Source organism: Neodiprion pinetum, chromosome 3, assembly GCF_021155775.2.
Source record: "Neodiprion pinetum isolate iyNeoPine1 chromosome 3, iyNeoPine1.2, whole genome shotgun sequence".
In the NCBI taxonomy this organism is placed as follows: Eukaryota; Metazoa; Arthropoda; class Insecta; order Hymenoptera; family Diprionidae; genus Neodiprion; species Neodiprion pinetum.
Genome location: NC_060234.1, coordinates 37,236,383 through 37,263,776, shown reverse-complemented (window position 1 = coordinate 37,263,776; position 27,394 = coordinate 37,236,383). Strand labels below are relative to the sequence as shown.

The 27,394-nt window shown below is 42.0% G+C and overlaps 1 protein-coding gene across 3 annotated transcripts in view; it reads left to right on the top strand.

The window, feature by feature from the left end:
- The window catches only part of LOC124214505 (calmodulin), a 79,844-nt gene that overhangs the window by 49,594 nt on the left and 2,856 nt on the right, over window positions 1-27,394 (top strand). For all 3 annotated transcript variants that reach the window (XM_046616825.2, XM_046616823.2, XM_046616824.2), the window contains 4 exons: window positions 155-298; window positions 13,248-13,363; window positions 26,033-26,123; window positions 27,146-27,202. In XM_046616825.2, coding sequence (XP_046472781.1) covers window positions 155-298; window positions 13,248-13,363; window positions 26,033-26,123; window positions 27,146-27,202 — 408 coding nt within the window. The remainder of the gene's footprint in view (window positions 1-154; window positions 299-13,247; window positions 13,364-26,032; window positions 26,124-27,145; window positions 27,203-27,394) is intronic.

The window sequence follows — 27,394 nt, the reverse complement described above, 5'->3', positions numbered from 1 at the left end:
AATCTCGCTACTTGCCGAAAGTGCGGAAATTTTCGTTTTTCGCGATTTTCGCACTTAAACGACGTTAGTTTTCGCTGCGAAACGTCTGTCTATCGCTATCGTCGAAAGGCAATCGGCATTCGTGAGGAACCTTATCGACCGCCATTTTTTACAGAGTTCAGAGAGGCGTTCAGGCTATTCGACAAGGACGGCGACGGCAGCATCACCAAGGAAGAACTGGGACGAGTTATGCGCTCCCTCGGGCAGTTCGCACGCGCCGAAGAACTTCAGACCATGCTTCAGGAGATTGACATTGACGGTGAGTGTTTTCTCATTTCTCGCAATTAATTAACCCATATCTGTAATTATTGCCAGAGCTCTTCTACGAATTTGTATGCATAGCTGGACCGACTGCCGTTCAATTCCGTGGAGGATAAAAGTATTTGCCAAGAGCCATCGAAAGCGATGAAAATAGTGAACTACTTTGTCTTTTTCTTTTTCTCTCCCTCACCTTTGCGGCTAGTTGCTCCGTTAAAATTTACCAAAAGTATAGTTTGCGCTTTTTCATCGCGCAACTTTGTATTTATTCCTTTTTCGCGCAGTTTGAACTTTTACATTGAAGACTATTACTCTCGTTGAGCATTGGGCAAATAGCTGAGAGAATCAATAATACTATCAAAACTGTAACGAGTCTTTAAATAAATAGAAATAACAAAATACACGTCATTATCTTGGAGAACTGAATTTTCGAAATGAACTTGTTTGTAGGTATAGTTTTCCATCACAGATCACGTGCAGAGGAATTTTGTGTTACGATAAATTTAATTTACTGTGCCAACTTTTCCCCTTTTCCCTGTTCAATTCCTTCGATATTCCCTCTTTCCTTCTTCCCCAGCGGTCTGGGATTCCGAGGTGTTCCGATATTGTCATTTTGGAGTAAGCTTCGGGACGAGGGTTCGCAATTTTCCTAATTTTTCATTCTCATTTTCAACTAATCCGAGGGATTCGATATCCGGCGGGAGGCTGAATCCTCTTCCACGGCTATAAAAAACCGTTCTTTATTTTATACGATCCACATAGATATCAATCACACCGTGTCAAGCGGAGCTGCGAAAACACAATAATTCTTCTCTTGTCGCGTTTCGCGACCGCGCGAATCTATCCCTCTTCCTTTTCATGTTTTTACTACTCGCCTGCTACAAGAAATCTGGCTCGACTCCGCACGTCTGGAATCGCACAAAGAGCTATCCATAGAAAAGGAAACAGGGTGGAAAGAAAATGCCGCAAGTCAAGAAGATGCGAGAGTGAAAAAAAACCGCGACTGTCATTAATTCGCGTTCCAGAACGTCCTAGTAACATCGAATCCGAGAATTTTGGGGGAATGTCACAAGGTTGAAGGTACACCGTTGGTCCAATTTGACTTGGCAGGGGACTGTTTTTTTCAAAAAACGTGCAATCTCTGCTCGAGTGTGGTAACTGAGAAAAGAATGTAATCCCGAAAATGTCGTCTATTTACTACACTTTGAAGTAAATTCAAATAAAAAAAAAGTCTGTCCTTATTTTTAACGTATAAGATACATAACTCGGTCAAAGACAAGAAGCAAAGAAATTCCAGAGCTTAAGTGGAAAAGGCACGTCTTCTGAAGAGAACGGTGCCTTTATACGAAGTCAAAATCGACTACCGTCTTATACCTTCAACCTTACGAGAGTCGATTGGTTTTAATTAAAAACGAATCTACGTGTTGAGCGTGAATGTATTACGTAAGCCAAGCTTCTTGACGTTTATACAGTAAATATAAATTACGGTTTTTTTCGAACTTTCAGAGCTTACAGTATACTCGAAGAAAAAAAAAAATGATATCTTCAAGTTTAATAACTCGAAGCAGGCGTCTCACACATTATTTCTCGATTCTCCGAAGGTGAGCCATCATCAGACCTGCAGCAATGACGTGGAAAATAAACGGAAATGAGAATCGGGCGGAAGGAATGCGAACCGGTGGGCAAAGATGTGAAATCTACAAAAGCCAGTCTGTCTCAGCTTCACACAAGCTCGGCAATAACGAAGCGCGTGACCAAGTCCATCATTCCCAATCTCGCTCCGTGTGAATTCAGTGTGAAATTTCCCGTTACTATACTTCATATTATACCCGCGCAGTTTCTTGCACAGCTTTCCAGCTTCCGGTGAGAAGGGGAAAAAAAAAAAAAAAAAAAAACACCATACACACGAACATATCTACCGGGTAAAATATCCCGCGTATGATAGGTATGCATTACTTCTGAGAAATTTGTTTCGCCGCCAAGAGAATCTTCGAGAACCCCTTCGTCATTTTTCGCAGAATTTATCATCGTGTGAACGTGGAAAAAAATTGTGTTTTCGTTGTAAGTCATTGCTTCCGCGGAAAAATAATAACCAGGAGCTTCCCGGTAGCTTGGATGTATTAACGGAGGATGCCTAACGACAGCTTTCGAAATTTATACTTATTACCTCCTACTCCGCGAAGCGACCACGGTGAGAATTCAATACAGGTCAACGCAGCGTTTAAACGACGACAGGTAAAAACTTTATTAACAGATTCTTCGCGCGTTCCCAAAGTACCTATAAACCGTTCCGTTTTTTTCTCATTTGCCTCGAGTAGTTCCGACTTTATTAAAAAATACTCCCTGTAAGCTATGTAAGTTGAGTAAAAAAAAAAAGTTCTCAAATGCCAAGGTGCAACGAAATCTTTATTCTAGCGACGGAGTTTCTCGAACGATTAATCCCTGTTCATTCGTTTCAATTGTCGAAAACATCTCAAGATCTGGCGATACTTGGTGATTTTTTTCTTCCTCGTCAAGTTTCAAGTTTGTCAAATTTAATCCACCGACAGGAAATATGCGTATAATATTATACACTCGCATATGCCTGCTCTGTAAAGCTCGATGCAAACGGGAACAAAATTTGATATTCCTTATTTCAATCGGGGATTATCCATTCGGAAATAATTTCCCGGCACACATGGTTGACGATGGGGGATTATGTTGACAGCGTGCGATACAATTTTCCCGAGACGTGATTTTTACACCCGTGCCGGGATTACCGAGGGGTGTTGACGCGTAGGACAGACGGAAGGTCTGAGATGCTTGAAACCCACGCCTTCCGAGTTTTTATTTTTTGTTTTTAAGGGGGGCGTAAACGCGAAATAAATCGCATCATCGTATTTTCCACCTGATTTTCCGTTTGCCTCTGCTTGCTTTTACCTTAATCCGCGACAAGTTGTGCACGTCTACTTAGATTTTCAATTTAAGCGAAGAAGAGACAAGGCTGCGGTGAAATTGGGTCGGACAAATTGAAAAAATTACGCATATGCGATCTTTTTTTAAGACAAAGTCTGCGTCGAAAATCTTCAAAGACGAATTTCAATACGTATCTTCACCAAATAAAATCAAAACGCGAATGTCAAAAACTGCAATAATAATAGAAGCAGTAAAACCGAGATCTCTTTATCATTTTAAAACAAAGTCCATTCGTTGCTCACTTTGCAACATAATCGCGCATTAGGGTTTTTCGCAAGTATTCACGACCTGCTCAACGGTTTACTTGTAACACTGCTGGATTCGAATGTTTCAAAACACCCTGTAAAGAGAATAGAAATTAGCGCTTTGCGGCACGCTTTTTAGTCTCTTAGATGGTCGGCTCTCTGGGGTAAATTTCAAACTCTGTGGGTGGAATTTTTATACCAGTTGTTACGGTATAAAAGTCTGTGTTAGTCCGCATTTCAAGCTCACGAATAAAGGGACGCCGCAAGAAAATTTGCGACGCTTGTAACGCGGGGGCGTCTAGCAGGTTGAATAATATTTTGCAAATCTGAATTCCAACGGTAAAAATGTCCGCTAAGGCACTAGAGAGGAAGACGGGTACGATCTTCGATACATCTGCATCTGCCAAAAACAAAATTAGTTATAAAACAAAATTAGTATTAAAAATAGCTTTTGAATGATTATTCCGACGTGAGACCAAAATTGTGTTGGAGCATTTTTCTCCATCACTCGATTATCGATAATACTTTTCGTTTTTTATTTTTTTTTTCATTTTAATACTCGCACGAGACATTCTAATGACGAAGAAAAAGGTTTAATAGGACTTCGCTCTGAAATTGATCGACCGAAGGTTACGAGTTTCTCGGGTTCGGTCTCGCAAATGCGGAAATCTTACTGAAAATCATAATAGAAATCGGCTTGACATCTAGAGGTGGCGAAGTGTTGAGGGTGACAAGCCGAGTAGATCGATTTAGGCGAGACTAACTCTCTACGAAAAATGTCAAAATCGTTTCAACAAGTCCTGTGAGAAGAAGTTTGAGCCGTGCAAAAGTCCTTCGCTGGTAGTAAACGAGCAATTACAGACGATAGCTTGTAATCGAAATCGCCACTCTCCAGGTTTGGTCTTCGATGTGTTACAGCTCTTCCTTCAATTTCCTTCATTTCGACACTTGTGTGTTCGTCGCACTGAGAATGAACGGAGCCTGGAAGAAATTCAAATATCCAATTCGCGTCACACCTGAGTGAAAAAACTTTCCGTTCGCCAGCTGCGTCCAGTTCCGTTTTAAACCGAGCAGCGATACCGCTGTTCGGTTGATAGTTGATAACTATTTATCGGTGACCCGATTTGCTCGCGAAACGTACATGCTTTCATACCTATGTTGACGTTCCCACGTAGGTACCGGAAATCGGAAAGGCCACAGACTCGAGGATTGTCATCAGCAACGTTGCGCCGAAATTTACGACGAGTGCTGCGGTTGGCCGCAATTTTATAACCGATAGTGCGGTAAAGTTGTTTCGATATTCATAACCACACGGGCCGTTATCGGCAGAAGTCGTGAGAATTAATGGGAAAAGAATTTAATACAAAAGAGAGTTGGGAATGTGAAAAACAATTCCAGAACTCCGTTACCCGAGTGTCGCAGCTTACAATTAGCCAAATGTCGGGAAAACGTTTCCTCGATATCGAGTAATTGTCGTTAAGCCTATAAGGTCACGGATTCTCCGATGTTCGAATTTCAAAAGGCATGTCAGTCGGCGCGTAATTACACTTTACTGTAGATACGTGAGAGCGTCGCGTCAGATCCAAAGACAGGATTTCAAATTACAGCTCGATCATTCCACGCTTTTGCGATACCTATCCGTGAAATGAAAGTTCAAACTTGAAAAGTATCACGATCAAAAGATGTCCAGAGAAGAAATCAGTGCGGATGAATCCGGCGATCAACTTGATCGACGTCGAGGAGAGCTTGACCGTCACTGCGGTTCGTTCGACGTTGCACTTCCGGGCTTGAATTTCCTCGATTACGTTCAGGATTTTATCGCGTTTTCCCACTCTTCATCCTCTCGTAACGTCAACTCCATACTTCGGCTCTGGCCACTGCTGTAACTTGGAGAATGCCGTGTCCGTCCGTTTATCTGCAAGCTGTGTATCAAATGCACGCGCACGTTCGTTCTCTCAGTTTCCTATGCCAAGTCAGCCAGATAACAGAGCATGGGTTAAGTTGAAACAAAAGACCATTCACGGCCCGGATGGCAAAGTTGCATTAGCAATGTCTACACGCGTCTGGACGGCTCGCTGTTTGTGCTTCTTTCTTCATCAACAATAATTCGAATCTTCCACTGTGGAGAAATATGCCTGCAGTCGGTTATAAATAACACCGGAGGATATACGTGTATAATAAAAGCGAGGGAATTCGATAGTGGAGTTTGAAACGTTCCTCTTGCAGAGCCCCGGAGAGAATAAATGAAAGAGAGTTGGTATTTCGGTAGCGATCGAGACTGTCGGATTAGTTGTTCGAACCGTCCGTGGCTGCAGGAAGAGTTCGTTTCTGGATTTTTGACCGATATGGAACCGTTCATCGACGACGTTTCGAAACTGACGAAGCTTCGAATTTTCCTGCGCGCTTAAAAATTCCGAGTGAACGAATTCGGTTCCGAAAAACTCGATCGGCGAACGTGTCAGACTTATAGATACTAATTGGAACTCCCGCCTCTTTGTCAACTTTGTTAGCCGGCAGAAACGCCGGGTGAAAAAATTGCGACGAGAGCTGAATAAAGGGAGGGCGAATAATCATCGGTTTCGAAGCGTCAGAAAGTGATTTTCAATTTACCGAAAGGTATTCCGGGGCGAAAGAACGACGTGGCCGACGAATTTTACGAGCGGTATTTCCGTTACAAAGACAGACACCAGGGGACCACACTCGGTCCCAGATGTCCCTAGTGATCCATTGCAATGCAATTACTTTCTCGCTGAGTGCCCTACCTGTCTCTTCTCCCTTTTTCACATACCTGCGTGCTTCCGCGCGATCCGCCTTTTTTATCCTCCTCGACAAAAGGAATCCCGGCTAATTCTCACCGATTCATTTAACGCGGTTGGCTCCGGAAGAACCGAGCTTCAATTAAATCGCTGATCAAACTCGAGGGCCGGAAATTCCTGGCCAGCTTCGTCTTCGTTTCTTAATTTTTACATTTTGAGACCAAGTATCGTAGACGCATCGAAAATCACGACACGAGTCAGCGTCAACGACATTATTAATGATTTTGAATCCAACCCATCGATTCGTTTGAAAAAACTTGAACTCCGCTGACGCGACGGTGAAAACGCTCACCTTTTTTCACGCAGGTATAATTCGATTTGAAAGTTTGCGATGCGTCACGGTTCCGTATGCCTGTACCTACATAAAAGAAGCCACGAAAGAAGGTACCGTGAAAGTATACGTATAATGAAAATTTATCGCGCGTTTTCGTCCAAGGAAGTCCGAAGCACACTGTAGTACAAAAGAGATGGGACTACCACCAAGCGGGCAGTGTTGTTGGAAAAAGGAAGCGAGCTGCCGAAGAAACTCGATAAACTAACTCTTCGTTGAGCTTAAATACCGGTGATATTATCCGGGTGAAATGCGGTTAGGTGTCGGGACAGCAACCCGGGAAAAGTTCTTTTACCTCGCCTGCAGCTGACCGAAGTTTCGAAGCACGTGCGAACGCAACCGTATAACGAAAAGGGCTGTTTGCTTCGACCGCTAGTTAAAGCCGAGTGCTGGCGCCGTAGGTACTGGCCCAAAGAACACCGGCGTGCCTGGTGAATTTAATCGCAAGAAACATTGGCGAGGGTCTCGGATCGGGATTTGATGCCGGTAACTTCCAACTGTGGACCGCACGTGATCCTTGCTCCGCACCTTCGACCTGCACCGGTCCCCGGAGGATTGGCCGAGGCGTCGGAGATTAAACGGCGATCAGGAGAAGAGCGCGGAACGCGGTGTGCGAACATCGGCCACCCTTGCAGAGGCGGGCCTTCTAACTTTCCCGAGACAAGCGGACGCGGTCTTGATTAAATTTCAACATAATTTCGGCCCAACTTTTACCCGCGTGGCTCTCGGGTTAGATGGCCGGATGATAAGGGGATTTTCCACGCCGGGTCGAGCCTGTGATTGTGAAACGAGGAAACTTCCGAATCTGCTTAAGGGAATACATTGCCTCGTTCTTCGAGGTCTTGTACTCTCTTCAACTTGTTAAATTTACAACGCAAACCGAGACGCGAAAGGAGCGGAAAGGGAAAATTCCCGAGGCTCGCATCGCCGATTCTATTCATTTTTTCGTACACTCTGGTGGACCTAAAAACATTCAAAACTTCTTTTTTTCACGAGCCAATTTTGCAGTTTTTGGGAGTTGACACTATCCCTACAGTTTAGCTCGAAAAAATAACAGATGCTACCTCTGACGGTAAGAACGTAGTATCGTCCGTTGATAGTGAACAACGTCCAATCGGTATTAACGAAAGAATTTACTTCATTATCGAAAAATTCTCGATTCGTCGATTTTTTGAGGTTGATTTTAAGGGTGATTTTCATCGAGGGTTATTTATATCATTATATTTATATCGCTGAAATGCTGCCTTGCGGAGTAAAAAAAAATAAATAAACCTCGCGAGCGAAAATAAGTGGCCAAACAGATGAAAATTGAAAAGGCAAAAAAAATGCTATTTATTTGCAAAACGTGTTTCTCTGGTTGGAAGTTGGAAACAATACTGTTTTTACAATAATCTAGGTTGACGCGGTAACTTTATTCATTTGATAAACATTCGATGACTTTTATGTGTCTTTTATGTACGATGATAATTGCTACGTCATAAAAGGGGAGCGTAAGGGGTGATTTTACCCTTTTCAACAACATGTTGAGGGTCGACAAGTATCGCAAATACCTGCATTCGCATTAAAAGGATCGAATTTTCCATTCCGAAAATATAAAAGCCGATAGTACGCTGTTCGTTTTTACGGTCGTATTTTCATGACACTCCGATGCTCGTACGGCTAACCAGAAATCCGACTCCCCGGATTCCGGCCTCGTGATATTTGAAAAATGAGACTTTAGTGATCGACTTCCAGCTACATCCGGCTTCGATACAGCGTCGCATCACCCGCGGTACCAAAAGTCTCGTATCATAAACTAGAAAGCAAAGTTTAGAGGCGCGCGAGGGCAGCCATTTCGTGGCAGCGTTCTACCGAACCTTTTTCAAAAATTGCCCGTTACAGTCCACCCTGTAGGTAGAAGGTATGCAAGTAGGGTGGATTCGCAATCTCGAATACCCACAATTCAACGGTTCTGTTTCAGACGTAAAAAAGCTGAGACGTGATCAGAACTTTGTCTGACCTTTTTACCCTCGAAAATCTTAAGGAGTGCAGTTACTTCATCCCTTGAGAGCATTCAAAGCGGACAGGGATTGAGAAATTTTAGGAAATGTGAAATTCTTTGCAAGGATAAATACGGATTAACAAAATAGAGCAGGCGAACGGAATTGCGAAGTGTATTAGCTCAAAAAGCTACGGAGCTTTTGAATGTAAAAATGCAAAGTTATCGGAAGTTTTGATTAAAGAGAAAAAAATAACTGACGGTGGTAAATTGTTCACGATCGCACATTTGATGTTCGAAAAATCGTGTATAGTTAGTCAAACCTAAATCGGGGAAATAAAAAACCTTCAAGCTAAACGGAAACCTAGACAGACATTGAAAGAAGAACGTTTCTCTCAGACTCGTCAGAAAAACACGCATCCCAACGAGTCTGAGTACCGAACAATTCGAACAAAGCTCGGGCGAAAGCTTTTTCATCGCCCATATAATCTACTTCAAGATTTTCTTACGTTCAGATCTGTTTTCTCACGCGATCAATCTCGCGTTAACTTCGCAGTGACTGTGAGAAAATGTTCGTGAAACTGTGCGAACAAAGTTCGATTTTACTGAAGAACTTATAGTGCTTAAAATTGTGAGAAGGCGTTTCATTTTTTCTCAAAGAAACTCCAAGTAAACTAGTGAAAATATTTGGATTAGGTGGAAAGGAGGCTCAAATTAGAAATGGGAAGTCACGAAGCAAACGGTGAGTATCACTTTGCTCGAACATATTTACCTCCTTAGTATCACTGTAAAATTTCAATTGCCGCTTAAGTCGGCAGAAGGGACCGAGAGTAAAGATAAATTAATTAGAAAGCGGCATCATGCGTACGTACCTGTAACTTAAACGTCGAGGAAGTTTCCCGTCAAGTTTAGTCGCCTGGAAAAGAGAAATAAAGAATCCCTAGTTCCATCGGCGATATCAATTCTGCCAAAAGCACAAGGTCATATAATTTCTGACAATATACTTCCATATATCTCGAATGAATTCTTTCAGTCCTCGTTAAAACTTCTACTACAGGCATCCGTCGATTCGCCGATTCGAAATTTAATCACTGAGTATTGGAATAGAAAAGAAGGAAAACACAACACTTTTGAAAGCCACTTCACCGAGTCGCACTAACACGCGTTATAAAAATCGGAGCACCTTAAACTTTGGCCCGACTCTTCGTGAAGTTAGCGCACACAGAGTTCGTTAATTTCACCGAACGCGAAAGAAAAATGCTATTACGGTTGGTTGGCGCGTCGTTAATAATTGTCGGGGAGCGTTACTGCCGGTGCATAATTCGAGCACCCACGCATCGGGTGCGAGAGAGAAGGATGGCGTGGAGGTCGGGGAGGGGGGAGAAGAAAAAGCGTAATACGTTAACCTGAGGGGGTGAAAAAAAATTAAGCGCCTAGGGGAGCGCCGTACGGAACATGGGGAATAAATGCAGGCTAATTTGCCTGGATCTTTCCGGCCTCGTTAATCAGGGCGATAAATAAGGCGGCTGATCTGTTCTAGGGGATTAGAAAACGGCAGGTGTGAGATACTCCGATCGGTTTTACAGAATCTCCAAGGTTCGTCGGCGTGTAGCACGCGTTAGCAGGCCTCGAGGCATCGCCGAGTAGCGGCAAGGATTTCCCGAAGTCATCCTCCGAAGTCCCGAAATCCCGCTAATCCTTCGATGGCTTATCCAAGGACTTGCTCTGCTCCAGCTTGTCGCGCGGGTTGCGCCACTCGCCTTAACGCGACACTCGCTTGGTCAATAAACGGCCGCCTTCTAACGTCTTTCGGGGGTGAAAACCATTCGTTTGAACGTCCGGAAGGTGAGGCGTGTTAGGAATAAGAAATTGGACGGCCCATCGGTGAAATGTTTTATATTTTAGTCTTTTCTTTTTTCTTTCTTTTGAGGAGAGTGGGAAAGAAATTTCGGCTATTTTGGTCACGAATTTTTACGATGGAACAAAAACTGTGTGTGAAAAATTAACGGTGACAATTTTTTTCTATTCTGTAAGCTCGATTTACAGTTTGAAAATGGGAGTGAATTAGTGGGACGATCACAATACTGAAACTTCAAGTTTTATAGTAGAAATGCAGAAAAGTTAAAGCATAAAAGACCTAAGTACTGATTCGTCAAGACGAACATTGTGCCAAACCAAAAAGAATTCTACCCATTCTATAATATATATACATATATACTTCAACCTTTCAGCATATTGAAATTGTATGAAATTTATTTTAGCGTCGTTGAAAATCGATGTCGTGGCCCTTCCTTCTGTTTTCTGGCCATTCTTCTTTCAAGGCTCCCACCGACAATTATGGTACGAAATATAAGGAAAATTCTGTCCAATTAGGCGAGTTCCCTTTGGCGTTTACGACTGTGATCAGCGCTGCTGCGTAACGTCTGCGTTACAACTTTACCCGTACATACTTTTCGAGAAAATGAACTCGCGTCTACGTTTGCGAAAACTGGAGAAGTCGAGAGAGCCTCCGGCGAAAGCTGATTAGCTTTAAGATATATTGCCGGCTTTCACCCGAGAAAGAAAGCGTTGTATAGACGCAGATGCAAGCGTGTAACAACTTGGCCAGAGTTTGAACGATTTTTTGCCAGAAGCGCGCTGGGAGGTCAATTATTTTGTAAAAGATGATGCTTGCGATTCTCGAAAACTGAACGGCGAACAAGCCTTGGCAACTTTTGACGTTGTACCCTACGAGGCGGAGAATGACCGAAACTGCAGTTTGAGACAATTGTAGAATTAGGTACAGGTACAATACGGCAATATAAACACCGGTCAGGTTACACCAGATTCGGCCGAGAGTGGTAATTTAATCCGGTATTCTACGACCGTTTGAAGCTTATATCATTGAGAAAACGGATATCCAAACGGATAGCAATCGAGTCAAGTATTTAATTAAAGGTGAATCTTATGGCTTTGAACTTTGACGCGTCGGAATATTTTACCGAGTCTAGATTTCAGAATTCCAATTCCGTGACGGAAAACGCGACACGCTGAAGTTAGGTTCGCCAAGATTTTCGACTTTCATATAATCCCTGCAACATGCCAGCACGGGTTATCATCTCAGACACACTTTGTAAAATTAATTACTGAAAAGCTACGTGTGTCGCATACATAGCTGCACGTTATAAACCCCGCGTGCATCGTGTATGTGTATAAAGAAAAGTAAAAGTACAATAGTTTCAGTTGCGCAGGAATTCACGAGGGACGATTTTTCACCCGCTTCCGCCTCACGCTGGCACTGGAGTTTATTAGGACCAAACAAGGCGGGGGGAGGGGGGGGTGGAGGAAGAAGAAAAACATTGAAAAAAGCGAAGCGGGAGAAAAGGAAAAACCGCGAAGCGAACGCTGCTCGTACCGGAAATTAGAAACCTTCTTTCAAATTTATCCACCTCCGTGGTTGAAAGAAGGAAAGAGACAAAAATGGACCCGGAACTCCTTGCAGTGTTTTTTCCTTTCTCCTCGATTACAAATAGCCCCGAACTAATTGGAGGTCAAACTTTCGCACGCATCGTACCGGCGACCCCTAAATGGAATATCGATTACTTGTCACTTGCTTTGCAAATTGCAACTTCGCACTGTTCCGACCCTGTTCGAAAGAGTTCGCCTTATTTGTTAGCATCCTATGCTTTCACTCTCTCTATCTCTCTACACCACATTACAGGTACCAAAATTTTCTATTAAGGCCGTATAGTACTCCTAACTTTACCGACCGAGCATATTCAGCTTTTTTCCCCCTGCATTAAAGAAACAAATATGAACAGAAGGTCAAAGAATCACGCGATGCACCGTCGAAATTTCAACTCTTTTCGTTCGTTTGCTTATTTAATATAGAGAAAAAAAGAGTAAGTTTGCTCGGTCGGTAAATATAGGAATATTACACGACCTTAATCGCTAATATTGTTTTTGTATGGTTTAATCTCGAAGAAACGATTTAATTTATTCCAATAATGGCAAAAGAAATATACTTCTTTTAATTTAAAACAGCCTCTTTTGATTCAAGATAAAAGTGATCGGAACAAGAACTTGGCTTATCGAGTGAAAGCAGATTCGTGCGAATCGACAAAAATTTATTTCGCCAGATTCGAATTCAACGTTTCTTTTTTTTTTGTTTGTATACATGAAAAGGTAAATTCAACCTTATCGGAAACGCTAATATCGCGGCCTCAAGGGTCGACGAAATTCGCGTGACCGAGCTGTTACAGAATTTTTTCGCCTACATATGATTTTTTTTCTCGTCTTCTTTTTCTCCTTTTTCACCGTCACAGAAGTATTCTCCGACCAACGCGAGGAGAAAATTGTCCAACGTTTCTCCAACTCTTCCGTTTAATAAAATTTCCCCTGCAATTCTTGATTCCCCGGCAAATTTCCAACTCCCACATTGCCATCGTGATTAATGAAGATTTTACTTCTCCGCTGGACAGTAAAACGAAATGTACATTCACTTGGTGAAATAATTTTTTATTCTAATTATTCCGAGATTGTGAGTTGGAGAAAAAAGACAGTATTCTTTAATTCGGTTAATACGACAACACGATTGAAACAGATACCGCAACTGAAATTACGTCGACGTTTCCTTTTTCTTTCAGGAGACGGAAACGTAAGCTTTGAAGAATTCGTAGAAATCGTAAGCAACATGGGAGGAACGAGTGCGGAAGAAGCGACGGAAGATCAAGAGGAAAAGGAACTGCGCGACGCATTTCGGGTGAGTTTATTGAAAGCAGTTGCGTCGATGTTTCGTCATAAAATTGTACTCGATCGGACTACGCGAATCGCTCAAAAATTCAAACTTTTCACTGCGGTATTCAATGTCGCATCGGGATGCAACGACTTGGAAAATTCCGCATCGATCGAAACCGAAACACGTCGCGAACCTAAAAGTTTCGCGTGACTGTCCGGATGGTATTTCCATGCGATTCCGCGAGGCGCTTATCTCGTTCTCGCGTGACAAACATCCCTTCAATTTTTTGCCCTGCTCGAGATAACCGGGAGTTATATACACGAGCAGGTAGAACAGCGAATCCCAAACGCGGCGTAAACGTCGCTGACATGTTTTCTAATCTGCGTCGAGATGTGAGATCGCAAAAGTAGAGAGAAGTAGGACTGCGGAGAAAAAGGGTTATTTCTCCAAAAAATATCGTGCAAAGAATTTCTCAGCAAATCTTGCCGAAATTCATTCGCGCGATAACAAGTTGAGTTTAAACAAAAACACGAAAGATAAATATTGGACTTTGAAAATTTGGATAAAGTTAAATATTGATTGGGAACATTGTGCAAATGTTTTGCAAAAACGAGCGAAGCTCCGACGATAGAGGTAAAATCCACGAAGCGGGTAAATAAATGGGGCTCCTCCTCCGGATCTCTCGAACTTCGAGCAGCTTTGCTTCAAAATTATATCGTGTTGTTGTAGGATGAGCGAAGGTGGCGAGTTGAAACAGTCAATTTAAAGTGATAATAGTAAGTACCGAGGTCCTAAATCGATTCAGGGAGTTGTTTCAGCTGTCCCGCGTCACTTAAAACCCAACCTAAGTGAAACAAACCGTTGTCAAATCGAACGTACCAAGACCGAGCGATTCTCGAATCGCATCGCAGAAGAGCCGTGAGAATCGCATGCGTAAGTTTTCAGAAGAAAAACGGGAAATACCGCAATCGTAGAACCACGTTTCCTCGACGAGGATTCAAGGGGCAATAATACAAAGCTGTTCGTGCGATTAAACGCACTCCGCGCTTGTGTCACCGCGAAAGCATGGCAATGACGTCACGGGTAACAATTAGCCAGGGGTTAATAAATTCTTGATAAGCCGCGCGTCCTTAACGAGCTGGAAGCCAACAGTGGGGAAAAACCTAACAGGGTAGAATTTTCCCTCGTGGAAAAAGAGTAGCATACACGCGTTATAGACGCTGTTTCCGCTCTAAAACAAGTATAAAATGTCAACAAATTATCCGATCGTTGAAACGTTAAAGACCCCCGAGATGTGTGTCGGTTAATCTCGCGTTTCTCGATCGATTTTCCCAACACACAGCATCGAGTTTATTTACAGAGCATGCCAAGGTCCCCGGTTTTTCCTGCAAGTCACCTTCGGCCTTGACTCGCATCTTGAATGCATCTAACGAGGCTTGCATCTTGCGACTCACGATTCTCCCCCACAGTCTCCGAGACAAAATTTTTCTCCAAGCGAACCCCCGACGAACCCTTCACCTTCATCCCCGATTCTCGTTCGCATATGTACGTATTGTACGTACGTACGTGGAACAACTTGCGATTAAAAGGCAAGGTAGTTGCAAGAATACATACCCATCGACGCGACGTGAAGAATTCCTCTCTGGCCAAGCGATTCTCCGCTTCTTCATCCAGGCGTGTGTACATTATCTCGTTGTACCGACGCTACGTTCGTGCAAGCACGTAAACTTGACGACGAATCGAAGAATCCAAACCCGTTCAACTCGAGACTCTCCGAGTTTATCGAACCGAGGATCGACGCTGCACTCGACGGCTTGGAAAATCACAAATTCATTTCACTACCGGCATACACGAATGCCTGATTTTACGCATACGTAATACGACCCGTTAACACAAGGTAGGCGTGACAAATATTTACCCCGTCTGCATGCAGCGGATAATATTCGGGAGGTCAAACTGTTGTCCCGATATTGTTCGCCCCGTTAAACATGCCTCGGATGAAATGATAACGTCGTGAAAAACAATTCGGGAAGACCGATCTCGCATCTTATCCCCTTAGAGTAATAAAAAGAAAACTTCTCGTCCTTCAATTCGAAGCAATCGCATAAATATAAAGTGAGAAAATTTACATTCTCCGTTCTCCAACTTGTTTTGCGTTTGTAGGTAAATATATTAAAATACGTTATACCTAAACGTGAATGGGAATTTTTTTTTTTTTTTTTCGGTACAGGAGGAATGGGGAGCGATAACTTTTGTTATTGCGTTTGAAGCGGCCGAATATACCTCGGTTGTTTTATGGAAATTTGATAAGGCCGGATTCGCGGTTTAACGCGGTTTTTCGCCAGTTTGAAAAGTTTTTTTTTGTCTGTAGAAAACGAGGGACGCCGGATAGAATTATGCGTCTCTTAATTTGATTTGAAAAATTTTTCGAACAATGACTGGAGCCTGCGATCTGATTGCGAGAGGAAGGACAATCGCATCTCGAACCCTGCAGGGGGACGCCTGGTGAGAAAAACACCCCTAAAAGTACTCCGCGAATTAACTACCGAATCGTCGAGTGTTTTCTCCCATCAAGGGGGCCGTTTTCCTTATTTACAAATCGCAAACATCTGCGCCTGCTACCTTTGTAATTATAATTATATTGTGTATAAATTAAAGTACATACCTGCGATTTGTTCGCTGCGAAATTCACGCGAACCGGTTGACGATTCCACGTTTTCCGGAAAATGACACCGCTTCAGAAACGGGACGAAACGACGGACGAGGAGCGAGTAGATAGCTGACTGAATAACCGTAATAGCTGTAATAAGCGTTGCATCGTGAAACACGGGAGGGTCATTTATTCCAGAGCATAAATCCGACAGAGTTAAATTACCAAGTGACGCCGCTGCAGCGTCCAGAGTTCAACGATGTTTCATTAAGATTGTATACCTGTAGGAACCCTTTAATCCTACTACCCTGCAACAACTTTCGCATGCCGCCTCGCAATTTGGACTCGTGGAGCGCCCTTCAGCCCTGCGTCTGAAAGCACACTGATTGTGAGAAAAATTTCAATTGTTAAAGTTACTAAAGACCGTCTAGTAAAATATTGTGTTTACAATCGTTACGACAACGGTTTAATTGCAACGGTTGGAATGACTGTAGAAAATTTGGTAGAAGCAATTACATTTGGTTAGATAATTACAAAGTTGTCAATGGCACATTTTTTGATTTTTGCATTATTGAATTGACTTGGTTTGTTGACTATATACATGTATTTACCTCGGTTACAACACAGGGTCTTAATATCGATTCATGCTTGCACGAGCATCAAATTATCGTAATAGTAGTAAGGAAAAATATAGGAAAATTGACCATATAACCGAAGTAAAAATAGTCGAACGTACTATAGATTTCCCAATCAAAGCTACAAACAATTAATTTTCATCATTTACCCCGAGACGTGTCTCTCCGTTACGGTAAAAAAATGAAAATGACTAACTCCTGTAAAAAAATTTCTTTCGCCGCGGTACCAAGTTTGCAAACTTTAAAAAATTTAAATCTATGGTATTTTTCGCCTAACTGGCTGAAAATCGCATCACTTAGCATGCATAAAAACAGCCCGAGATGCGAAAAAGTGCACGCCACTGAATGTAGATAACGAACTCGCGTCCTGTCATTCCTTCGGGATGAAAACAACGCCGCCGGAACCGAGTGTCGACGGTCATTAGGGCGCATTGTGTCACCCGGGACTTCGAAGCTTGCAGCCCGCGGCTGAGGGATGGGTTTTCACCCTTTCGAATATACCTGTTACGAAACATCTGAGAGGCGGGCTTTGAGCGGGGATTAAATCATATTACTAAGTTTTCTCTCTCGTTTCGTATTATACGTATATATGTATATATCGCAATGTGCCGCAGGGTACTTTACAGCTGGTGGGAAAATTACGGGGAAATTTGACGTTTGCGGCCGCTTTTCCGACTTTGTGAAGTAATTTGATAGAGCTGCAGGTGTGATGCGAAATAACGATTACGCGCCTTTTAGCCTTCATCTTTTATCTCGTGTTGTACGGTGTAATCGTCATTAATGTATACTTAGTCTCGAATATTCTTTAAACGTGGCCGCGCGATTAGACGGGGCGAAAAATTTATCTCAAATCAAGGGGTGAAAATATTCCCTAATTTACAGAGAAACTTATTTAACCAGACGAGGAAAAAAGTTTTACCGGATAACGTAAGTAGGTATCAACGAAACTCTTACTCGGAAAAAATAACCCCCTTAAAATCGGTGCGGAACTTTTCTCCGTTGTGCGGTATAAGATGTAAAAAAAAGTCTGTGGGACGATCTGCCCTGAGATAAGTAGAAAAAGTAAACCAACCCAAAACCCTTCGACCAGCTACGTCATGCTCTGGGAATTTATTATCAATTAGAATCAATACAGCGAACAATCAGACGCAATTCGCCGCAGAAGGCAACACGAGAAAACCGTTTCTGGTAATAAGAGTCGTAAAAACCGGCTGCGCGTGGAAGGGCGCGAAATGAGAAGGAGAATAACGAACGTTGAGGTATAGCAGATAGGTATTTTGGATTTGAAAAAGATGATATGAAAATTACGCTCGCAGAGACGACGAGGAAAAACTGTATTTTCGAACGGTATGATATTCTTTTCAATTGTCTCAACTAAATTTAAAAACTGCTTTAAAATTCCTACTAAAAGAGATTCTCTATCTTTCAGTAACGGTCGTTTCGATATTACCATATCTTGATTATAAATAATGTCACTACGTGGTAAAATTAAATATTCGACGATACCGAAATGCAGATATAAAAAAGAAGAAAGTGTTTCGGTAAAGTTTTTTTGAAAACAGTCTACCGAATAGAAACCAATCTCTTAGATTCTTGAAATGTTTAAGCGATTCGAAACGAAGTATCGACATCAAAGTTTGTTTTCCGATTTTTCTAAATTAAATAAGATCGTTGTGTATGGATGTCGGGCAACCAACCTTCCCTCGTTATTACGAACGAAATGATGTTTGTAAAATATTTCCCCTGTCTTGGGCGACGTAGAAACCGACGGAGGGCGGTTATACGAAGGGAAACGTGGACGGACGGATGGATATATGCGGAAGACGCCGAGTGTCATGAGATTACGATAAACCGATCGCGCGTGAAATGAGCCTGAGTAACGAGCTAATAACTGGAGGAGAAGCGGGGAGAGGAAACGAATAGCGATTGGGAGTCAATTCTAGGGAGCTCAGCACGAAACCGGAAGTGGTTAAGAGGCTCGAGCTGCGAGGCAAGCTCCGAATATACATCGAGGATTCTCGTCTCGCCCAGAGTTCCGGATCTTTCAAACAGGCGCGAATCAATTGGCGAAATCTTTGCCTCGTACCTGAATCGGTAATTCTCGATAATCATATTTTCTTACATAACGCTCCTCCGAGCTTATCATTTTCATTTATCTCCCGCTCCAGGTGCAAGGAACGCAGAGACAAGTCGCACGTGTGGTTAAGAAGTCGATATTTTAATCTCCGCGACCTCGTGCCACTGCCAGTCTCTACCGAAGCTTGCAGATTGTCACGGACTCCGCTGAAACGGATGGGAACTGTTCCCTTTTTTTATTTTTTTTTCTCTTTGTTTTTGTCCCCGTAGATGCAGGTCGTCATCAAGTGAAATTCTTGCGATTTTTGTACAGTAAAACTTCGACGGTATACTTGATATACTGGAATTCGATGAAAAATTAGTCTTCTACATTGAGACGAAAATATGTTTTGGCATAATTTTCCGATAATTTGCGTCGAGGCCTGTTACACTATAAAAATTGCTAAAATTATCCTACTTCACGAGCCACGCTTGTCGGTTCACTTCGTTTTCTGTATATGAACCCTAAGCCATCGTTTACGACGAAACAATTTACCAGAGAGTGGCGAAATGTGAAACCGGCAAGTTTCGCAGCGACTTGCCAACGAGAAACTCGGGTGGTTGAAATTTTGATGGTTGAGAAAAGTGGCGAAAATCGTATTTGAGAAAACGATCAGAGAACGATGCGATTTCAATTTGCGACGCGGTTGGAAACTTTTCACTGTGTAAATTGAAATACCTTTATTAAATTAATCACGCAATTATATCACCGTAGGCTTTTTATTCGTTCGTTACACTTCGACAATTCCAGAGGCCTGTATAAATTATCCGCAAAACAAATCCGTCGGATTGAAGTTTGACAAAACTTTGCCCTCCCCCCCCCCCCCCCCCCCCCCCATGCATGTATATAATTGCGGTTGAAACTAAAACTGTTCTCCTGCCGGAAGCCTTTCTCTTCCCGCTTCATCCCTGCATCAAATTTTTCGGGACTTTTCATGCTAACAAAAAGTTCCAACGGTTGTCGAAAATTGAATTGTTAAAGCTTAAGGTCTTAAGGGTGGCTCGATAACTCATCATCTTTAACGCACTGCGCTGGATTTCGAAGCGAGTTCATTGTCCGCACAATCTGCGGCCACAAGCCTCGTCGACGGAATCTTCGATGGAGTTAATTGTAAGCCAATTTGCGAAAACGGTTGACCGCCGTGCATGGTCAAGTAATCGTGCAAATACGCTGACGTTCAAACAATCGTCGAACAATGGCGGACAACGGGCTCGAAATTCAATTGCGCATATCAATTATACGCGTCGGAATGATCATTGCAGCAGCTATTTTACAAGATATTGATCAAATAATGCCGAAATGAAATGGCCGGCGATGCAGAGTTTTGAGTAAAATTTCTTTCAACCTGAGACGTTCGTGTCTAGCGTATTAACGATCTCCACGTGGACGAACATTATACAGCTGAGGGCTGTAAAATACATTAGGTGACGCGAAGATAACGAAATTATTTCGCGCCAAGTGCTCGCTTGATAATACAAGTTGTAACGTTACACACCCGCAGAGTTCAGCCCTTATCTTACAGAGCTCTTGTAGCTCTTGATGCGGGGCTACCTATTATTGCGCAGCGATTATACATACCTACACGTATGTAGCGCAGACCTTCGCTTGAATCGTGAATAAGTACAACTTCGAGGGTCCGTCTATCACGGAAACAATTTTTGGAGATATTTAAAGGCGCAATTATTTACGCGCGACGTTTAAAAATGGCGCAAAGCGGTGGTGAGTCATCGGATAAAAGTGTGTTTTACCGGGGGGTGGAGGACAGGGACAATTAAAGTTTGAGATTAGATGATCGCAGGGTCGGCCAATTTGTCACCCTTCACTGCGGGGGGAAATTCTTCACGCGCCTTGGAAAACCGCCGAAAGACAGCAAGAATTTATCATCTTGCGTGTCATTGTTTGCCAATATAAAATGAATGGTTCGTAAAACTTTTCCGGATATTTTAGGCTGCTTATTTATTTAATTATTTATTTATTTTTCTTTTTTTTTTGCCATCAAAGATCCCGCTCTAGGTCTTAATTGAATCAAGGCATCCAAGAAACCTCTCCGAGTTTAATCCCGATTCAAATTGAACCCGATTCGATCGGGGAATTTAATCGCGGCTCGACATAATATGTAGGCCTGATTTCTTGCGGGTTTATATTATGATGAAATTTTAAGGAGCTTGATGCTTCTCGAGTGCCTCAAATAACAGCTGCCGCCACTGTGATATGAGATCGGAAAATTCGGGTGTATTGCAGCTGGTTCGAATAGCATTTTGGCCAGCGCCTAATAATTGAAAACCGGGGGGTGGGGAGGGATTCGAAGCTAATTCAATTTCGATTCGAATCCTCAGACTTCGGTCCGTGTAATACGACTGGTAAAATTTGTCTCGTGTTAATTCGTTCCTCCATTTTTTAAACTACTCTCCGTAAAGACATAATCCAGAAGTTAAAATTGAGTCGCCTGCTGCTGATCTTGTGCATGTTACAATATTTACATAGTCAACTTCCCGTTCTTGATCAAACATTACAGGTATGGCTCAGGGCGCAACGGTCAATCCAATATCGTAAAATCATATGAACACAATTTGTTGAGCCCGCGTAGGTAGCGTGTTTGAACAGAAATTTCTCGTTCGCCAATCGAAACACGTTGAAGCCGCAGCTCAAAGCCACGAGGATCGATTTTCGCTATATTTAATTCATAGAGTGCACAAATACCTGCGGGGGAGGAAAGTATCGACAGGAAATGATACCGTATCTGCAGTTACCAACGATTAAAGGGGGAGCGCACGATTTTCGCACGCTGGAGAAAGAGTATAGATCTGCCTTTTAACACTTATCTAATTCGATTTTCGGTAAAAATTTATAAACACCTGTACTCCGAACCAGAATTATTGACGTAGCTACTGATCAATGATAGTTCAACACGATTCTTTGCGATTCAAAGTCTCGGACGCAGAAATGATTCATAGATTCGAGCGTAAATTAGCAAGTTCGATTTCCCACGACGACAAGCAGCGGATTTATAATACAAACAGCCACAGCTCAGCTGCTTATAAATAATTAAACCCGCGTACCCAACGCCTATTTAACTCCTCCAGGTATCCAACTAACCCAGTTTGTACAGTCTCTATAAATCACGTGCAAGTTTTATCCGCGCAAGTTATAACCAAGCAAATTTCAAGTCTGCAGCTTTCTTGTCCCGTATGCGCTCACGTCCCATCGACGTATTATTATAAGCTCGCTGTTAAATATACAAGGCGTTTACTCATGGGAACAACCGCCAGAGAGCTTTCCAGCTGGTGTGAATATATCTACCTATATCAGGTGTCACATGTTCAGGGTTTTGACCAATTTTTTTAAGCACGCATTATATAATAAAATTGATTTGCGGGGGTGTGCTTGAAAATATTCATCGGCGACCTAAATACGAGATATATTCTAAGCTGTATGCGAGCTACGCTCAAAGTTCCCAGAATCTTTACGCATCTGAATAAATTCCTGCTGGGATTGCGTGAATCTAATCGCGTTTACCTCGCATGAGAATAATGATAAAAGTCGTGAAAATCCGTTCATCCATTTGTAACCAAGAGCTGCGTGCTTCTTTTTCGATTCTGCTATCGAATGATTTTCTAGTCAGCCTCACCGCCTCGTTCGATTCAATTGTAAACTCAGAATAAACCGGACAAAAGATTGTCGTTCTATTTTTCCTTTGCAATCGTTCGCCCCACGGGACCATCGGTTCGCTACGAAAGCTACACACCGTAGCACGAAGATCCGTTGATTGGAGAATTGATTCGAAAGGTGGTTTTTTGTTCGAACGTGCGGAAACCGTGAACGCGTATCGTTGCGTCATGGATGTGAATCGAAAGTTAGGACAAGAGAAAAAAACCCGTTTGACAAATCTGCGAATGGTAGTCAACGCGAATAAAACAATATCTCTGCTAAGGTTTGGAAATGAATTCGAGCAAATTCGAATAACGCGATCAAGCTGTTAAGGTGTCAACGATTGGAGAAAAAATTTTATAATCAGATCGTTCAAAATGATCGAACCCTGCTATTTTCGATCCAGTTCTGATCGTATTATTCGCTCATTTTGTTCGCTGTAAAAATCTCTCCAAGGGATTTCCTGAATATAAAATTTCACCAAAAGTTATCTCCAAAGTAAATAAGAATTTATCTGCGTAAGTTCGATGCAACAGATGTTCGTCAACAATTACATTCGCACGTTACAACTATACTAAGATTTCTAATCAACGGACAAAACGAGCCTAAAATATACTGGAATCTAACCCTCATCGTTCAGAGTCGTATTAATAACGGAGTGAAAATTATGCAGAATCGCCTACAGTTCGCCTTTCCTAACTGTTTCGACAAGTTTCAAACGCGTTTAAACTTCTATACGAACGGGGTTAATTCTCATCGTATACATATACATAATACATATACCTAAATAACCGCGTGGGTAAAGTGGAGCTTGAAATTCTAACGCAACTCGAACGCGTGAACTAGAACAATAAAGTCAATCAGTGCCGGAAAAATTACTAACTGAGCAAAAATGCATCAACGAGCAGACGTGAAGACGGAATCCGAATAAACAGGCATCGAAATTTAATTAGAGTCATTCGGTCCCCTGCAATATTTCCTTTTTTTCAATGCAGAAATTTTTACTACGTAATAAAAAAAAAAAAAAATGGATCCACGTTCCGCAGTCCATAACTTATACTTGACTGTTTTCTTCTCTCCTTAGAATTTCAGCGTAGCTAATTGAATTCTGTCCGCGATTCTGACAGAAACTATAATTTAAAAAATGTCCGGGGCGTCGGCGCGGTTCTAGGAAAAATAAAATCCATGTTCTTTTTTTGGGTTAAAAATACTTCAGTTTCAAAAAATGAAGTACCCCTTTAGTTTTATTTCGTTTTTGAAATTTTTTGTCGAACCGAACGACGGACGCCTGTAACGGCATAAATATTGCGCGTCGGGGGATGATTTGCAAATTTTATAACGCTGATAACGGGCCAAAGGGCCGCTGAAAACGGGGGCGAGTGGCGCGGCCAAGTCTGATAATGCAATTATTATGGTATTATGTTATTGTTTTTTCCATTTGTTTTCATATACGTTACGCCGTTCGATGGTCGACGGAAAATATAAACCGATATTTTCAGTTGTACGTAATCATTCCGACTGAATAATCCACACGCGGGAAGACAATAATTTTGACGAGTTATATTACATCAGCACTGAATTTCATTTGAATAATCTTCGAGTGAAAATGCCTACACAAAATTTGATACGCTTTTTCCCCCTGAACAAGTATTGTGATTAACAATTGGAAATGATTGGTCTTCAAATTTAATTTGTTCTACGCTAATACAAGTTTCTTTCAATATGCAATCGAGAAAATTCCAATCAATATTCAACTCTGCCGACCTTTTTCTTGCAGTCTAGATATGCGCTGGATTATATAATGTGCAAAGCACCGACAGCATCTATTTACCGGGAATATGCAATGTATACAGCAGATTTATCCGTGGGCAAAGTGCCCAACTTATCCGATGCTACATTTACCGATCGCATGCACGACGTATGCTTGATAAGCTTATATATAAAGATTGTTGCGGGGGCTTGAGATTTGCTTCGTTGAATTGACAAGAACCTGAGCCGCTTTCCGCATGCAAAGCCGCAGCGTTTTGTCGTTTCAAAATCGCTTATACGTACCACGTAGCCGTTTGCAGGATTCGCAACTGGCGATGTAACTCTACCCTGATATATTTTTCAAGCCTAACGTTTCTGCAGGTTAATACCGTCTCTTGATGTAAAAATCCGATCACGCACATCACGTATTTTTCAAAGATGACACATAATTCGGCGAATTGGATATGCAGGTTCGGTTATCAGCGATAAATGACGGGCCAAAAAAAGATATAATATATGTATCGCGAAGGATCAAACGAAGTGGGGTAAAAAGGATCATTACATCGATATCGAATAGATAACGTGTAATACACGTACAGCTTTTGCCGTTGATGGGGTAAAAATGAGGGGAGAAACTCCTCTCGGTTGAAATAGGAATTTTCTTCACTTTTACACGGCAGGATTAATTCATACCTGACTAAGAGAAATAGAATTGGGAATGTCCGATCACCTGCCGCAGTTCGATTAAGCTCTGAATCTATTTCGTGAAAAGGGTCGCATTGGTTAGAAACGCATTTATAAAGTGCAATAAAACCCTGACTCTTAAAATCCTGCACGATTCCATAGATCTACGGGATGCGATTGAATTCGACGACGACGTCGACGACGACGATGAGGATGAAGATTTACCAACTCGACAAGAGCTTAGGCTTTTCAACGCGAATCCGTTTGAACGAATATCTAGAGATGCTGCAGGATTACGTCACGCTGGAAGGCTTCAGCAGTTTGCGACTGATCACGGATTCAGGATTTTCACCCCGACAAAAGTGCTCGAGGTGATTCATCTCGAGCGTTGTAAAACCGCAGCTTCCGTTCCGCACACCCCCAACTTTGCGGGCCTTTTGATCACAGTAGCTCTTTAACGTTGCAGGTACTTTGAATATCGAAAATCACCCCGCTAAGACTTCACGCTCTAATTGTAATTCTGTTCGGACTGAAAGTAGCGCGTCTGAATGATTTTCGCAAAGAATCGGATGAACGATGCCTCCGTAATTATTGCAATAAACGAACAAAAAATACTTTACCCACAACTTTGCTACCCATTTTTAAAAACGCAAGTGTTCCATGCTCGGAAGAACGTTAAGGGCTGTATTTCGAGTTCTAAGATCTTTGAATTTTTCAAATCTTCCGCAACTGTTCATGATTGATTCATCGCGTGAATTTCTCATTTGGAAGGATCAATGTACACTCAAGTTTCATTGGATAAAAAAAAATTCTGCGTGATATGAAGCCCCGTCGAATTTTAAACGTGATGAAGTCCGTCCGACGGATATAACCCGCGGTACTTTGTAGGAGATCGACCCTTAAGTACACGAAGGAAAATATATAACCGGATTCAGCTTCGTTTAGAGCATCAACTTACCTCGCCGTTATTGTATAATATACAAGAATATTCGAATTAATAAAAATTTATTTTTTCTCCCCTCCCCAGAATGTAAAAAATTTAACGAAAATTTATCGTTTAAATTTCACTCTTCCCGCTTACCAAGAAAGAAGCCGCGTTATTTATTCTAAGCCGTACAATTTTTCACTGGAAAAATATTGCGTCCCGTATAATTCCCCCGAAATTGAGGAAGATACGGAGTGAAATTTCACATTTGAAATTGAATTTTCAGGTGTTCGACAAACACAACCGCGGCTACATCACCGCTTCGGACCTCAGAGCCGTTCTCCAGTGTCTCGGGGAGGATCTGTCGGAGGAAGAAAGTGAGTAATCGCGAGTTAAAACCTCTTGGAATAATGCCCAATAACTCGCCTAGCTTTCATTCTCCCGGCTTGGTCAATATTTGCAAGCGATTATTGGCTACACGCGCGTTTATGTCGTGACTAAATAGCGCGATAAGATCCGCGGTGTTAAAGTTTCTCACGAAATATTGTAATACCGTTATCACAGCGTAAATCATTTGCTTCACGCTAATGTTATATGATAGCCTTGCCAGAATAATTCAAGCATCGGTCAAGCTGATGGCTTTCATTTATTTCTTTATTGTCTTTTTTTTTTTTTGTATCGTTACAACGACAATGTTTGGATATTATTGCAATTGGATAAAGATTGGTACCTACAAACCTAAACTGTTCCGTGTGATTATAGTCTCATCAATTTATCAATTTATTTTTGACTCAATATCAAATTATCGCAATAATTAGAAACGAATATAACGCGAGTGACGATAGTAAAATAAACAACAACATAAGACGTATTAGATTTTATAATTACAGCTGCAAAATTTGTTTTCAATTTGTATCGAGGATTGTATATTTTCCGTTTATGGTGAAAAACGAAAATAGATAAGAACTGTATTATAGTAACCATACTCAGAAATTTTCCCGTGTATTCCAATAATGCCAGTTAATGAATTTAGTGCTGCTGCTTGCATTCTATCTGGAAAATTTAAATTCATCCGTGCATTGACCTCCAATACACCATGCGAGGAAAGGTGATTGTTTTTGTACATTTCTGATATCCTGCTATCGATATCATCATAAAATGATCCCCTATGCACAGTTTCCGGACACAGAAACGCGATTGAATGGTTCTTTTATGTTAGTGTTATTACACCATACCTCTCTTTTGACCCTTTTTATAGCCGTTGCAGTGATCTGCAATCGCGCGGTTATCATGCCGCCCGTTTTTCGGAAGGTTTCAAACAATTTCCGCTTCCCTCTTATTATACATCTATATTGCTACACTATCTGACGAACACGTTTGGTATGATTGTATGTTTCAGTTGAAGATATGATAAAGGAAGTGGACGTCGACGGAGACGGTCGCATCGATTTTTACGGTAAGGCTTATATCATACCTTCCCCTTGGACCCTTTACTCGTGTAGCGGGGAAAACGCACGGCCGTGTACCATTTTCCGAAACGGTAAACTTCCGGTTCGTAAATAATCAAATCGGCCGTGCGAGAATATATTTACACCATAGGTACACGGCTGTGTGCGGAGAATGATGCATGCAGGACGAGAAGAGACGA